The 13,975-nt window shown below is 38.7% G+C and overlaps 1 protein-coding gene across 4 annotated transcripts in view; it reads right to left on the reverse strand.

Annotated features, from left to right (window-relative positions):
• The window catches only part of TAF1B (TATA-box binding protein associated factor, RNA polymerase I subunit B), a 58,156-nt gene that overhangs the window by 27,329 nt on the left and 16,852 nt on the right, over nucleotides 1-13,975 (reverse strand). For all 4 annotated transcript variants that reach the window (XM_073336045.2, XM_073336046.2, XM_073336044.2 and 1 more), the window contains one exon: nucleotides 10,895-10,994. In XM_073336045.2, the coding sequence (XP_073192146.1) occupies nucleotides 10,895-10,994 (100 nt within the window). The remainder of the gene's footprint in view (nucleotides 1-10,894; nucleotides 10,995-13,975) is intronic.

Here is a 13,975-nt window from a genome sequence, read left to right on the forward strand (position 1 = left end):
AGTTTGCCCACCATACAATGTTCATAATACTTTCTTTTCACAGGAAAGATGTAAAGATAAATTCACTAATGACTGAGGCATGCTGATATTATAGTGATGCATGCCAAAGAGGAGACCACGAGGAACCGAAGCATTCTGTAGTCAGTGCAGGGGTTGGATGGCACGCAGTAAATAAGGGAATGGAGCCACACATTGGAATTATGAAGATAAAAATAAATATTGAACAGCTGCTTCATTTTCCCAAGCACCATCCATCCTATGCACTAAAAATGGGTCCTGGATTAAAAACCACATATGATTATGTAATTAAAAACCGCAGCCTAATGCATACAAACAAGGGGACCAAATTAAGCTTATAAGGAAACCTCAATTCTGGCATTTCCTAATTTTTAAGTGCTTACCTTTGCAAACAAAATAACTTCTAAATGTAGGGTTTTTTTGTATGTAAATTATATAAGTTTAATTTATCCATGAATCAAAGCCCTTACCCATTTTCTGTAAGAGCTGAACAAGACAATGCTCAAAAATCTGATTCAAACGGTCTGGAAATACGCAGATAATCTGTTTAATGTGAAAGTAGAATTGGAACAGAGAGAAATAAAATGAATAATTCATAAAAGGCTGTTTGTCATGTCTTCTATTCCAGGATGGCACCATATGCTCTTTAATCTAAGATTATTAAGCTTCTGCTTTTATTGCATTTTTTTCCCCATCAGACTTGTTGTGAATTTTCCTTCCCTTCACTGGTGCTGGGCTGCCAACATTATTCACCAATGTGAAAGACTTGGTAATCAAGATGAAAAGGTGAGCCATGCTGAAGAGATGAACATTCACTAGCAAGCTGTCCTAACAACTCCTCCAAAACAAAAACTGAGAAATATTTAAGCAAAGATTTCATATACATCTATTTAATGGGGCCACTTTTAGCCTACAGTAAAGAAACCTAGGCTTCCCCCCATACACTTTTAAAAAATGTATATCTGAAGAGATGAAACGTTGTCATAACATCCACTTGAAACCCTAGAAGGATGACATTAAGCTATATCTAATTTATACAACTCGCATACTACTTGGAGGGGGGTGGGGGGAAGGAGATTAATGTAACCATTTTGTGGATGTGAGTTTTAGTTTTAAGTGTTCTTGCTGGTCAGTTTTTTAACACTGACAGCAAACAAATTCTGAGTCACCTTTAGTAAAACGGGGCTGCAAACAGCTGTGCTAAAATATTATGGAGGAGCAGCAGCACCTTCCATAGGTAAGGCCGAGCAGAGCTCTTTGTTTAAGATTGATATATTATCATGTGTTCTCGTACAATGCTGTCTTTCAAAGGAAAGCACAAGTCTTAGCTAGAGGCTTGAGAGAGAGAACAATGCTTAAATACACTTTAAATCTGAATTATACAAATTAAATATATAAATGAATAATTCAAGGGTCTCTGAATACTCCTCCCCTGCCTTTCACAGCATAAAATGCCCAAATGAGGTACTATATTTTCAGAGCAGTCCACAGTTCTACTCTCTCAAGCAAAAATACTCAGCATAAAAGGAATAGACTAAAGAGCATGATTATACTAATGTATTGTTTACTACAGTACATTTTTAACTGGACAAATCAAACATTAGTGATACAAAGCCAGCCACTGATTTTACAATGACACTGTCATGACTAGGATCATTCAGTAAAGGACCTGCTGACAAATACAACTGGTTAAAAGCTAGAGCAGCAGCAGGCAAGCTGAGCTGGTCAGGAAATTTCCACTATATTTTCCAAACAGCAAATGCCCGTTTCACAAAATTAAAGTTTTCCATAGGAAAACTACAATGTTGCTGAAAAATTGATTTTTTCTGTCAGAAAAATTGAAATGATGGCTCCCAGGTTGCGCACCTGGACAGGTTTTTGCCAAGTTTTACTTTCACCCAGAAGCTGAAAATTTTACTTTGGTTCTCCTAAAACAGAAGTTTTCTGGAAATCTTTTCCCACTAAATCTTTGGTGGGAATGAATTTCCATTTTCTGGCCAACTTTACAGATATGATAACAGGGCATGCCAACAGAATAAAACTGAGTAACTAAAAACCAAGGAACATGTAAGCAAACACCATTCAATAGTTTGTGCCTGTTCATCTATCAATATATGGACTTCGGGAATGCACTGCAGCACAAGGCATATAACTAGCAGAAAAAAAAACACACCTCTTTCAATGTTAGAACAATTAGTAGTTTGTTAATGAATCTTCATAAAATGATTTGTTAAAAAATAAACCAAATGAAAACCTTCTACTGTAATACTAATTGCCAAAAAATATTCCATATAGAAAATATAACACTGTTTGTATCTGAGTTTGTTTAAACCCTCTTTCCCCAATCTACTTCAATTCTCCTTTCTTCCTACTCTTCCTTCTAACCCTGAAGCTGTGTCAGCAAGAGCAATCCAACTAGATGTTCAAGACAACTTCAAATCTACTGTTGGGCAGGATCAGAATTTGAAAGGGAAGCTGCTGCCATCCTGCTCCACCCTTCTTAGGTTACTTGCGGAGCTTGGTAGGCCAAGCAGTTTAATGTGAATACAGTGGAGCAAGGAGTTCTGCAAGGGAACTGTGTGATGGGCTTTCAAAATCATTTTCTGCTTATTGGGGCCCAGTAATTGAGCATTTCCACCTGCAAAGGAAAGAAGAATGAAAAGAACAAAAGAAGAGAAGAAGAAGGAAAATAATTTAATTTTAATCTGCCCCTTAATTGTGAGTTGGAAGACATGATGGGTTACAGGTGCCGTATTTTTTAAGTTACCGTTTTACCCGCAAAAGCCACTACGTATTCAGACCTGATTGTGTGTATATACAGTTACATCTGTTCATGCTATTTACAAATGCACTTTTTTTTCCCTACGTTTTCTTTTGATTACTTACGCAGAGTCACCCCAGCTCAAAAAATTTTAATTCTATTCTTTCTTGTGCAGCAGGCTTGTGTACTAAATTTGATCAATTACACATGTGGAAAGCAATTCAAAGCAAGGGAGTTTATAGGTATCCCTTAATGCCTGTAGAACCTTTATTAGTGAAGATGATGCAAGAACAGTAAAGAACTCAGCTTGCCTCACAGATCTCAAAAGAAGTCTGCACAGCTGTCAGTCTAAAAAAAATTTTTAAACTTGCAAACTCAATACTTTAGAAATAGAATAACTGAGATGAACAGGTCACCATGACCACAACATTTTTCGCAGTGCTACTTCTCAGAGCAGAACCACACTTTAAAGGACTTGTTTTTACTACTACTTCTGACCTGACAAATCAGGAAATGGAGGAAACTAAATATCATGAATACTTAAATATTTTTACTCAACAAGTGCATCTCTACCAGTCACCATCTTGGCCAACATTAGGGTTTGAACTGGGGACTTCCATAGCTAAAACGCTTGAGTCTCTACAGCATGAGCTTACTGACTCACACCCCGTCTGAGAACAGAAGGGAATGGACGGTCATGGACACACATGCTCTCTGACCAGTAGATTACAAATTTACTCAGAAAAATGGGAAATTCAGATCTTCAACCCAGGCTATTTTATGCAGTAAAGTAATAGCAAATGACACATACAAGTACTAGTAAAATACTCATTGGGTTTACAAGTCAAAATTAAAAATAGGGGAACTTCTTACATATTAAAAACTCCAAAGAGATGAGGAAATGGTTTAGCATGTTCGTGTGTTCATTTTAGGGACATATTTCAAAACCCAGACTACATTTGTGTCACTTAGCTAAATCATTTCAGTCAAGCTGAAGGTAAGAATTTCAACAGAGTGGCCTGATGCAAGATATGGAACACCAGAAATAAAAAGGAATTTTACTCTTCTTTAGTAGGCGGGACAAGGTAGGTAAGTACAGTTCTGAAACGGAGTGATTCATTTCATCAGCCCCTCCTAGAAAAGTACTATAATTAGGAAGAATAAATCCACACCTATAACTAAAGAAATACTGTCTAGTTTATAAATTTGCACAGTTTGCCCAAACAGTGAATGTTAAGCAGCTCCTAACTTTTCTTCTATTAAAGTTGAGGAAATAATACATTTCTATAGAATCTTTGATTTCAAAAGATCCCAAATAAACTACATGTACAGAAATAACTTAGTTACTGAAATGCACTTATTTTTTAGGTGAAACAGGTTGGCTGTTTAACATCATGCAGGTGCAAGCATACTGCAATGACACAGCCAAGTTACTATGGCCTCACTGGTACTGCACTCACCCAAGTGCATCAATAGGATTTCTGGGGTCATAACCCATGGTTCTGTGTGCTGCACTAAGCTGAGCTGCTCTAGGATTCTTTCCCCCAGTGAATTGTAGGACAATTTGTCTGTCCTTCTGGAACAGGCAGAATTTTGGGAAGGCACTGGAGGATCAACACTCCTCACTGCAAGGTACATTGGTTACCAGCCCGAGGGAAAGTGGCACCTAAGTTCTAGCCTATACCCCCAGACAAGCCAACCAGCCTGGGTTTAAAGTTACACCAAACTTGGGTGAGATGGCTTTATATGTGGACAGCGGGGGGGGGGGGGGGGGGGGGAGAGGTGTGCGGCACGGCTAGGTGCAACAGCCAAGTAAGAGCCCAAAATAACTCCGCAGAGAGACATACCCTAAAAGACACAAACTCTAACAAATCAGTGCCAACTGACACCTTGCTAGGGCATTGATTCAGTATCAACTCAGAGGGGAAAAAGTGACACCTTATGAGTCACCAAGACTCACCTTATGAGTCACCAAGAGGAAAGGCAGTGTTCTAGTGGACTGAAGGAAGTAGGAGCTAGGAAATTTAGTCCTCTAATCCACAGAATAGGATTAGCAAACTGCCTCATAGTGCTGTCCCTGTGCCTCAAACCTGACTTGAAGGGATCATCTCAGAGCTTTATTTAATAACAGACTTTAAGGGGCTGAGGCCTGGTCTACACTACAGTTAGAAGAAAAGGAGTACTCGTGGCACCTTAGAGACTAACAAATTTATATGAGTTTAAGCTTTCATGAGCTACAGCTCACTTCGTCGGATGCATGCAGTGGAAAATACAGTAGGGGGATTTTATATACACAGAGAACATGAAACAATGGGTGTTACCATACACACTGTAACAAGAGTGATCAGGTAAGGTGAGCTATTACCAGCAGGAGAGGGGGAAAAAAACAAAACAAAAAAACCCTTTTGTAGTGATAATCAAGGTGGACCATTTCCAGCAGTTGACAAGACCTGTCAGGAACAGTGACAACTGTGAGGAACAGTAGGGGGGAAAAATAAACATGGAGAAATAGTTTTACTTTGTGTAATGACACATCCACTCCCAGTCTTTATTCAAGCCTAATTTAATGGTGTCCAGTTTGCAAATTAATTCCAATTCAGGAGTCTCTCATTGGAGTCTGTTTTTGAAGGTTTTTTTGTTGTAATATTGCAACTTTTAGGTCTGTAATTGAGTGACCAGAGAGACTAAAGTGTTCTCCGACTGGTTTTTGAATGTCTTATTTGTGTTCTTTTATTCTTTTACGTAGAGACTGTCCAGTTTGGCCAATGTACATGGCAGAGGGGCATTGCTGGAGCTCCGGTGGCTGACAGCCTGGAGCCCCATTGCTTGGACCTCTGGGCTCTCACTGCCCCACAATGACAGTTAAATCGGGGGAAGTGCTCCTACTGAGGAAATGCACCACTGACAGGACTGTAGCGTGCACACAAAAAAACTGATGTAATTACCGTGGTGGCTGTACGTCAACGTAACTAAGTAGAATTATTTTTGTAGTGTAGACTTCCCCAATACTACGAAGACTTATGCACATTAGTATCTCTAGCCACATGAATTGCTCTAATTTGTTTCAAAGAGACTACTCACATACATATCTTTGTGGGATTGGACCCCAAAACAGTAGTTCTATATTGTTTTATAGAACCATAGAAACGTAGGGCTGAAAGGCACCTCACAGGGTCATCAAGTCCAGCCCCCTGCACTGAAGCAGAACCTATTAAACCTAGACCATCCCTGACAGGTGTTTGTCCAACCTATTCTTAAAAACCTCCAATGACAGGGACTCCACAACCTCGCTTTGAAGCCTATGCCAGAGCTTAACCACCCTTATAGTTAAAAAGTTTGGTAACCTTAAAAAATCTTAAGTTATCCTTACTAATGTATTAAAGTAATTTTACCAATTATTTTTTTTCTTCAAAAAATTGGAAACATCAGTGACCATTTTCTTTTGTTAGGACACAGTAATCCATTTATCTTAAATACAGACTAACCTTTATAAGGCTAGCTAAGGAATGTGTACTAAAGAAGTGAAAGAAAAACAACAATGGATGATTTTTAGAAACTCAAAATGCTTTTGCATTCAAACATTTTTTTAAATCTATTTATAATAGGTGCTTATTGTAAGCATTGCACACACACACAAAAATCTTTAAAAAAAAAATCTCAAGGAAAACAAACCAGTTTAAATATAAGGCCAGAATACACTAAAAAGTTTCATTATTAGTCACACTAATGTAGTTTTCCATAAAGTAGATTCAGTGCTGTAAATGTACTGAACTATTTTTTGAAGGAGTGTGTAGTAGAGCTATTACTTCTCTTTGGATTAATTAGGTACTGTAAACCTAATCCTAATAGGAGATTTACTGACAGACAATCATCTAACAAATTTTATAATGAACCAGCACAGATTATTTGAAATCTATAAGGATTTGATATAAAGTGATAATTTCTAAAATTGAGCCCTTAAGGTTAACATGTAGGCCCACAGTCCAATCCTTGTTTCTGTCACGCACAACAGGAAGTTATCAAAACTGTTGTGTAAGTCTCTCTTCATAATCCACGGGAAATTCTGATTTTATATTTTCCTTCAGGCAAACTAGCAATTATTCTGCATCCAACACTCACAGGGAAAATAAAAGATTCCCACTGCCTTTTTATTATTATTATTTTTTTAAAAAACAACTAAAACTTGACAGATTTACAGAACAAAATGTTTTTTACGTCTTTAGCTTTATTTGAACAATGCTGAATTGATTCTGCTGCATATTTGTGGCATCTGTTTAACTCAAGCCATTTTTATTGAGCAATCAAGATATTAGGTGGTCACAAGTAAAGAAAGAAAAATATTCACAGGCCATAATCACCACAGCAATCTTTCAACTGTACTTTTGACTATATCTTTCTAATATGAATGAGACAAGGTGGATGAGTTAATATTTTGTACTGTACCAATTTCTGTTAGTGAAAGAGACAAGCTTTCGAGCTTAGACAGAGCTCTTCTTCAGGCCTGGGAAAGATACTATGGGTATGTCTACACTGCAATTAGACCCCCGCGGCTGGCCTTTGCAAAATGACTCTGGCTCTTGGGCTAAAGGGCTGTTTAACTGTGCTGTAGACATTCAGGGACATCTCCGGGACTCTCCCACCTCACAGCGTTCTCGAGCAAGTGCTGCAGCCTGAGCCCAAACGTCTACACCACAATTAAACAGCCCCTGAGCCTGAGCCAGCTGGCATAAGCCAGTCACATGTGTCTAACTGCAGTGTAAACATACCCTCAGAGTGTCACAGCTAAATACAAGGTAGAACAGAACATTCAAGGTGAAGTGGGCAGTTAACACATCTGCAGTCATACAACAAAGGAGGGTTAGTGGGTTACAGATTGCTGAAATGAGCCATAAATCCAGTGTTTTTATTAAGTCCATGATTTTTAGTGTCTAGCAGAGATATGAATTTAACTTCCCAAACTTGTCTTTTGAAGGTGCTGTGCAGATTTCCTTTGAGGATGAGGATTGAGAGGTCAGATATGGAGTTATCATGTTATGAAACCTGTTTGTTCCCAGGTGATATTGTGTTTTTTACTTTTATCATGTTTCTATGAGAGTTCATTTGAGATCATAATGATTTTCTGTTTTCACCCACACAGTTATTGGGGCATTTAGTGCACTAGATGAGGTATAACATGTTGTGATATGCATGTGTAGAACCCATGAATCTTGAAAGGTTTGTTGTGGGGGGTACTGATCATCGTAGCTGTGGAGATATGTTTGCAGGTTTTGCATCTATTGTTCTGGCAGGGTCTGGTGCCACTATGAGTTGATGTGTCCTGATCTGTAGGGAGACCTTGCTTCTCATGGTGAGCTTGGCAAGGTTGGAGGGTGTTGCTTGAAAGCCAGAAGAGGGGGTTGGGAAAGATTTCTTTCAGGATGTGGTCCCCATCATGTATGGGTTGTTATTGTTTAATGATACCCCATGGGAAAGTATCAGTGTGGGGTGATAGGTGACTCCACTTAAGAGTAAAAGTATTCCACTTAGGAAGGAGCAATCAGTTCCACGTATACAAAATGGGAAACGATTGCTTAGGAAGGTATACTGTGGAAAGGGATCTGGAGGTCATAGTGGATCACAAGTTAAACATGAGTCAACTGTGTAACACTGTTGTTAAAAAAAAAGCAAACATCATTCTGGGATGTATTAGCTGGAGGGTTGTAAGCAAGACAAGAAGTAATTCTTCTGCTCTACTCTGCACTGATTAGGCCTCAACTGGAGTATGGTGTATAGTTCTGGGCACTACATTTCAGGAAAGATGTGGACAAATTGGAGAAGTTCCAAGTCCAGAAGAACAACAAAAATGATTAAAGGTCTAGAAAACATGACCTATGAGGGAAGATTGAAAAAATTGGGTTTGTTTAGTCTGGAGAAGACTGAGAGGGGACACGATAACAGTTTTCAAATATTGTACAAAAAAGGTTGTTACAAGGATTAGGGAGAAGAATTGTTCTCCTGAACCTCTGAGGATATGACAAGAAGCAATGGGCTTAAATTACATCAAGGGCGGTTTAGATTGGACATTAGGAAAAAATTCCTAACTGTTAGGGTAATTAAGCACTAGAATAAATTGCCGAGGGAGATTAAAATCTCGAATGACGGAGATTCCACAAAGAGCAGGTTAGACCAACACGTCAGGCATAGTCTAGATCAGGGTTCTCAAACAAAGTTGTTGCCATCTGTACGTTTATCCGTTCGCTACGACACAGTGTGCACATTTAATTGTAAGCACAGACCACAATCGCAGTTTTGCTTTTGCTCTTATTACAATGGATCGTTGGCTCATTCGTGCAACAGAAACAAAAACAACTCAAGCGAAAAACAAAGAAGCCGAAACTGATTCAAGTGAAGCACCGCCACCGCATATATCAACATATGTACTTGTATACAGGGTGGGTGGGGAGCATAAACTACTACAGACACAAAGAAGGAGGGCATGATCAAATAAGTGTGAGCACCACTGGTCTAGATAAACATTTAGTTTTACCTTGAGTGCAGGGGATTGGCCTAGAAGACCTCTTGACCTCTACCAGTCCTACGAGTCCATGGACTAGAAGTGTGTGATCAGAGGGTTTTTTCCTGAGAGAACCTGCTTCAATACAGAGTATTTGGGTGGTCTGTTCAACGATGCAGTCTACTTCTCTGAAGTGTTCTAGTTTGGTGACAGTGGTTTTAAGTGTGTTAAGATGTGCATCCCAGACTTTTTCCTCAGAGCATAATCTCTGCTCTGACTGCCTGGCTGTACATAACATTTCTTGAATCAGGCAGAATAGGGACTTGAACCTGGGTCTTCCATGTTCCAGGCAGTGCCTTAGCCAACAGGTTATTGGACATTCTGGGGTATTCTGGTTTCTCTCCCTCCCTCTCTCTTTTTTGGGGGAAAGTCAAAAGATCTGTTTTCTTTCTAGGTGGAATGAAAAATTCTGAATCCTCAAAATTTTTCATGAAACAAAATTCTTGTTTCCAGTCAGCTCTTGTAATGCCTTCCTTGGTAAGGCATCAGTGGTCAGGTACAGGATGTTGTCAAGTTCTCCTTCCCGGGGGAATGGGAGGAGGAAGAGAAACCACACACACAGAAGCCACCAATTTCAGGCAGAAGAGGATCTGACTGTGCAGTGTACTCAAAGAGAGAATCCCATAGCTAGAAGGGGTATGAGGCAGTAAGTGCTGTAGATGTTCTACAAAGTGGGCCAAAGGGAAAGACAGCTAAGTACAAGCAGCAGGGAGACCATTTTCATGTGGACAGAACATATTAACGTGAACTCTTTAGTTTAACAATGTAAATTTTGCTAAATAAGAAGATTTTGCTAAAAAAGAAACAAATTCCAATAAATACAGCAAGAACACATCATACTATAAAAAACTGATAGAACTTGCTTCCAAAGAGAGGGAGATTTCAACTGAGTATTCAAAGGAGTATTTATGTTTTCTCAAAAAGAAAAGGAGTACTTGTGGCACCTTAGAGACTAACAAATTTATTTGAGCTGAAGTGAGCTGTAGCTCACGAAAGCTTATGCTCAAATAAATTGGTTAGTCTCTAAGGTGCCACAAGTACTCCTTTTCTTTTTGTGAATACAGACTAACACAGCTACTACTCTGAAACCTGTCTATGTTTTCTGTATTTCCCAAGAGATAAGCAAACATAATACAAACACACACCTGAGGGTAATTAATCATTGGGACAATTTACCAAGGGTCGTGGTGGACTCTCCATCACTGACAGTTTTTAAATCAAGATCAGACATTTTTCTAAAAGATATATTCTAGGAATTATTTTTGGGGAAGTTATATGGCCTGTGTTATAGGAGGTCAGACTAGATTATCACAGTGGTCCTTCCTGGCCCTGGAATCTATGAGAAAAACCTGTTTAGTACTTATCAAGTTATCAACCTAATTATTCTAATTTAAATATGAAAGTAATCAGAATAATTTGCTCACTGGCTCCTGCATTACTACCAGGAAGCAAAATAATATAACAAAGGTAGATTCACTCAAATTGTCAGTACCATAACCCAGAAGTACAATATACCATAAGATATGTAGCTTATTAAATAAAAACAAAAGGATAAAAGTCACCTCTACATGAAAGATCTTGAGATCAACTCCATACAATTTCATCTCCTCTGGAAAATACTGAAAAGCATTCAAGTAAGGAATGTGACCATCTATAACAAACCTAAATAAAAAAAAAAGAGTTTAAGCCAAATCAACATTTAGTTTAAAGCATCATGTACTTTTTAAAAAATGGCACTTAAAAAAAATCAAGATTGAAATCTTAATTTCAAAGTTAAAATAGCATCACATTTGAAAAGCCCAAATAGCTCCAGCTAACACCGTGTCCTCCAAAATGCTACTTTAGTACTAAAAAATTGCCTGTTCTTTAACATGAGAGCTAGAATTTTAAAATTCAAGCTCAAACATGACTCACAGATAAAGTTAGGGCACCGAGTTTACTCTAGATATGTTTATATCTAGCTTTCCCTGCACGTTCTCTATATAGCCAATTCTTGCAAACAGAATATTTTAACTGAAATATTTTCAATATTGGGCAATGCTATTAAGGAGACAGTAAGTACACTTTTATGATAACACTGTTATAAGGCTATAGCGTTTTGCTCCCCAAATCCATCCATACTTAACTAAACATGAAAGAGTTGAATCTTTCCACAGTAAGTATGCAGGGTTCCTACAATCAGGGTCATAGAACTGTTAGCTTATATGTAACCAAATCAGAAAACCATACAACTATATATTTTATCAATATATAAAAAACATTTATTTTAGATAAATGTCGAAACACTTCGGATTTTTATTTTTCAAAAAATATGGCGGGGAAGAGGGAGAGAAAAGGAGGGGAAGAGAGAGTGCCCATCTGAATAGTGTCATCTGCTGGCTATTCAATAGCTCACATGAAATAAGTTGTGGTCTCAGTCTAGCTCTTAGTAGGCAGCTGTTTGAATCACAAAGAACACCATAACATTTACCAATATCTGGCATGCAACTGGACATTATCAGCGAACAAGCCAAGTTTTGAATTGAGAGGGAGACTGAATTATCCTCACTCTAAGAGGTTGCCCCTCCAGGTCGGAATTAAAGTACATTAGTGGAAACTTTATACTACCCATGATGAGGCTAAAGCATGCTTCGGCCTAGAAGATTATCAAACCAACATGTTTTATGAACACTAAATTCACTACACTTTTTTAAAACCTCAGGATTTTAAAAATAGGATTCCTGGTAGGAAGTCATACTCTGGTTGGTATGAATGTTGCAAAATGTGTTTATTACAAAGAGAAAAACAACAAAATTAAATTTCCTGCAGGACGTTTAAGACATAGTAAGATACAGCATAGGTTTTGGCTGTGGAGTTAGGGGAGGTCTTTTGGTTTATTTTTAAAATATATCAGTACCAAGTACATAAGTCACACTTGGGCTATTTCTACACTAGAGACCTTACAGTGACAGCTGTACCGATGCAGCTGTGCCGCTGCAAGACCTCCCATGTAGCTGCTCTGTGCTGACAGGAGAGAGCTCTCCCATCGACATAATTAAACCTCCTTCAAAGAGCAGCGGTAGCTATGTCAGCAGGAGAGCATCTCCTGCCAACATAGCACTGTCCACACCAGCGCTTCTGTCAGTGTAACTTATATTGGTCAGGCAGCCTTTTTTTATTTCACACCCCAAAACAACTTAAGTTTTACCGACAAAAGTGCTAGCCCTAGTCTCTCCAGAGGGGAGTTCAAGCTGTACCAGATATACCTAGATATCTGGGCAGTTACCTTAATTCAATAAGCAAGAACAAAAACAGCAAAGAGAAGTGGTTTAAAAAAAAAAATGAAAGAAGTCATTGTTGTAACAGAAAATGCAATGTTGATTTTAGAAAAGGGCACCAGGAACTTGGATGGCCCAATATTGAGATGACATATTCCTAAAAAGTCAGTGCCTATCTGCAAAATTTCACTGAACAAACATGCAGTACTCTTCTTTGTTTAGGCCTTGGCAGAAAGGGTCAAGGAATTAAAAGAAACACTACATACTAGATGGCAGAGACACTTTTATAAGTGAAAAAGTTAGAGAAATTACTTAACAGGCATTCCTTAAGAAGATTTAAGCCATAGAAAAGAAGCTACTTGTTGTATATTACTTGCTACTTATCAACATTCCATTTAAGAAGAACTACGGTAAGTGAATGTCGATCACTCCCTATGACTGCACTCTATAACCAATTCTTTAAGATCTAGAATTTAAATTCAAAGTATAGTTAGAACTACAGTATGTTATAATTTTATGATGAATTATTCCAGAAATACTAGATTCAAAGTGATTTTAAAAGGAAGATGTATTAAATAAAGAATGTATCCCTCTAAATTAAAATTAATGCAACATTTGTAACAGTTTTAACTTGATTTTAGAAAGTTTTCTTGCCTAGTACTTTATATTCTGAAATTCTGTGCACTCTTCCATCAATTTGATATCACTGATTCACAAATAAGGAATTAAATATATAACAAATGTCCTGTCCACATTGGAATCGGAATGATGCGTATGGACAGTAAAATCTCCCCTCCCACCGGAGAAATGTGTTAGATTACTGCACTACAGGACCAGTCTATATTTGCCTGAGGCAAGATGTATTTTGATACAGTTTAAAACACAGTACTCACTAAACATGGTTCTACCAGATCAAATTTTGTTACAACTGTTTTTAAAGAATTCTCATAGCCCTAGTATAAAGGGCCCATTAAAAGGTGGACACATCAACTGAGGCTAAGATTTAGTCATGGGTATTTTTGGTAAAAGTCATGGACAGGTCACAGGCAATAAAAAAAAATTCATAGCCTGTGACCTTTCCATGACTTACCAAAAATACCCATGACTAAATCTCTACTTCTGGGGCCCCTGTTCCAGCCGCCCTGGGACCACTGCTGCTCGAGCGGTCCCCAGGGCACCCCCAGAACCGCTGCTTGGGCACTCCCCGAGCCAGCCACACCAGCTGCTGTTCTGGTGGTCCCCGGAGCCAGCTGCATGGGGCCACCTGAGCAGTGGCCGGTGCAACTGGCTCTTGGGCAGCCCCCCTGGACCACTGCTCAGGCGCTCCTGGGGTCTCCCCCAGGACCACTTCTTGGGCACTCCTGGGGTCTCCCCCAGGACTTCTGC

The sequence above is a fragment of the Lepidochelys kempii genome, chromosome 3 (genome assembly GCF_965140285.1).
Source record: "Lepidochelys kempii isolate rLepKem1 chromosome 3, rLepKem1.hap1, whole genome shotgun sequence".
Lineage (NCBI taxonomy): Eukaryota > Metazoa > Chordata > Testudines > Cheloniidae > Lepidochelys > Lepidochelys kempii.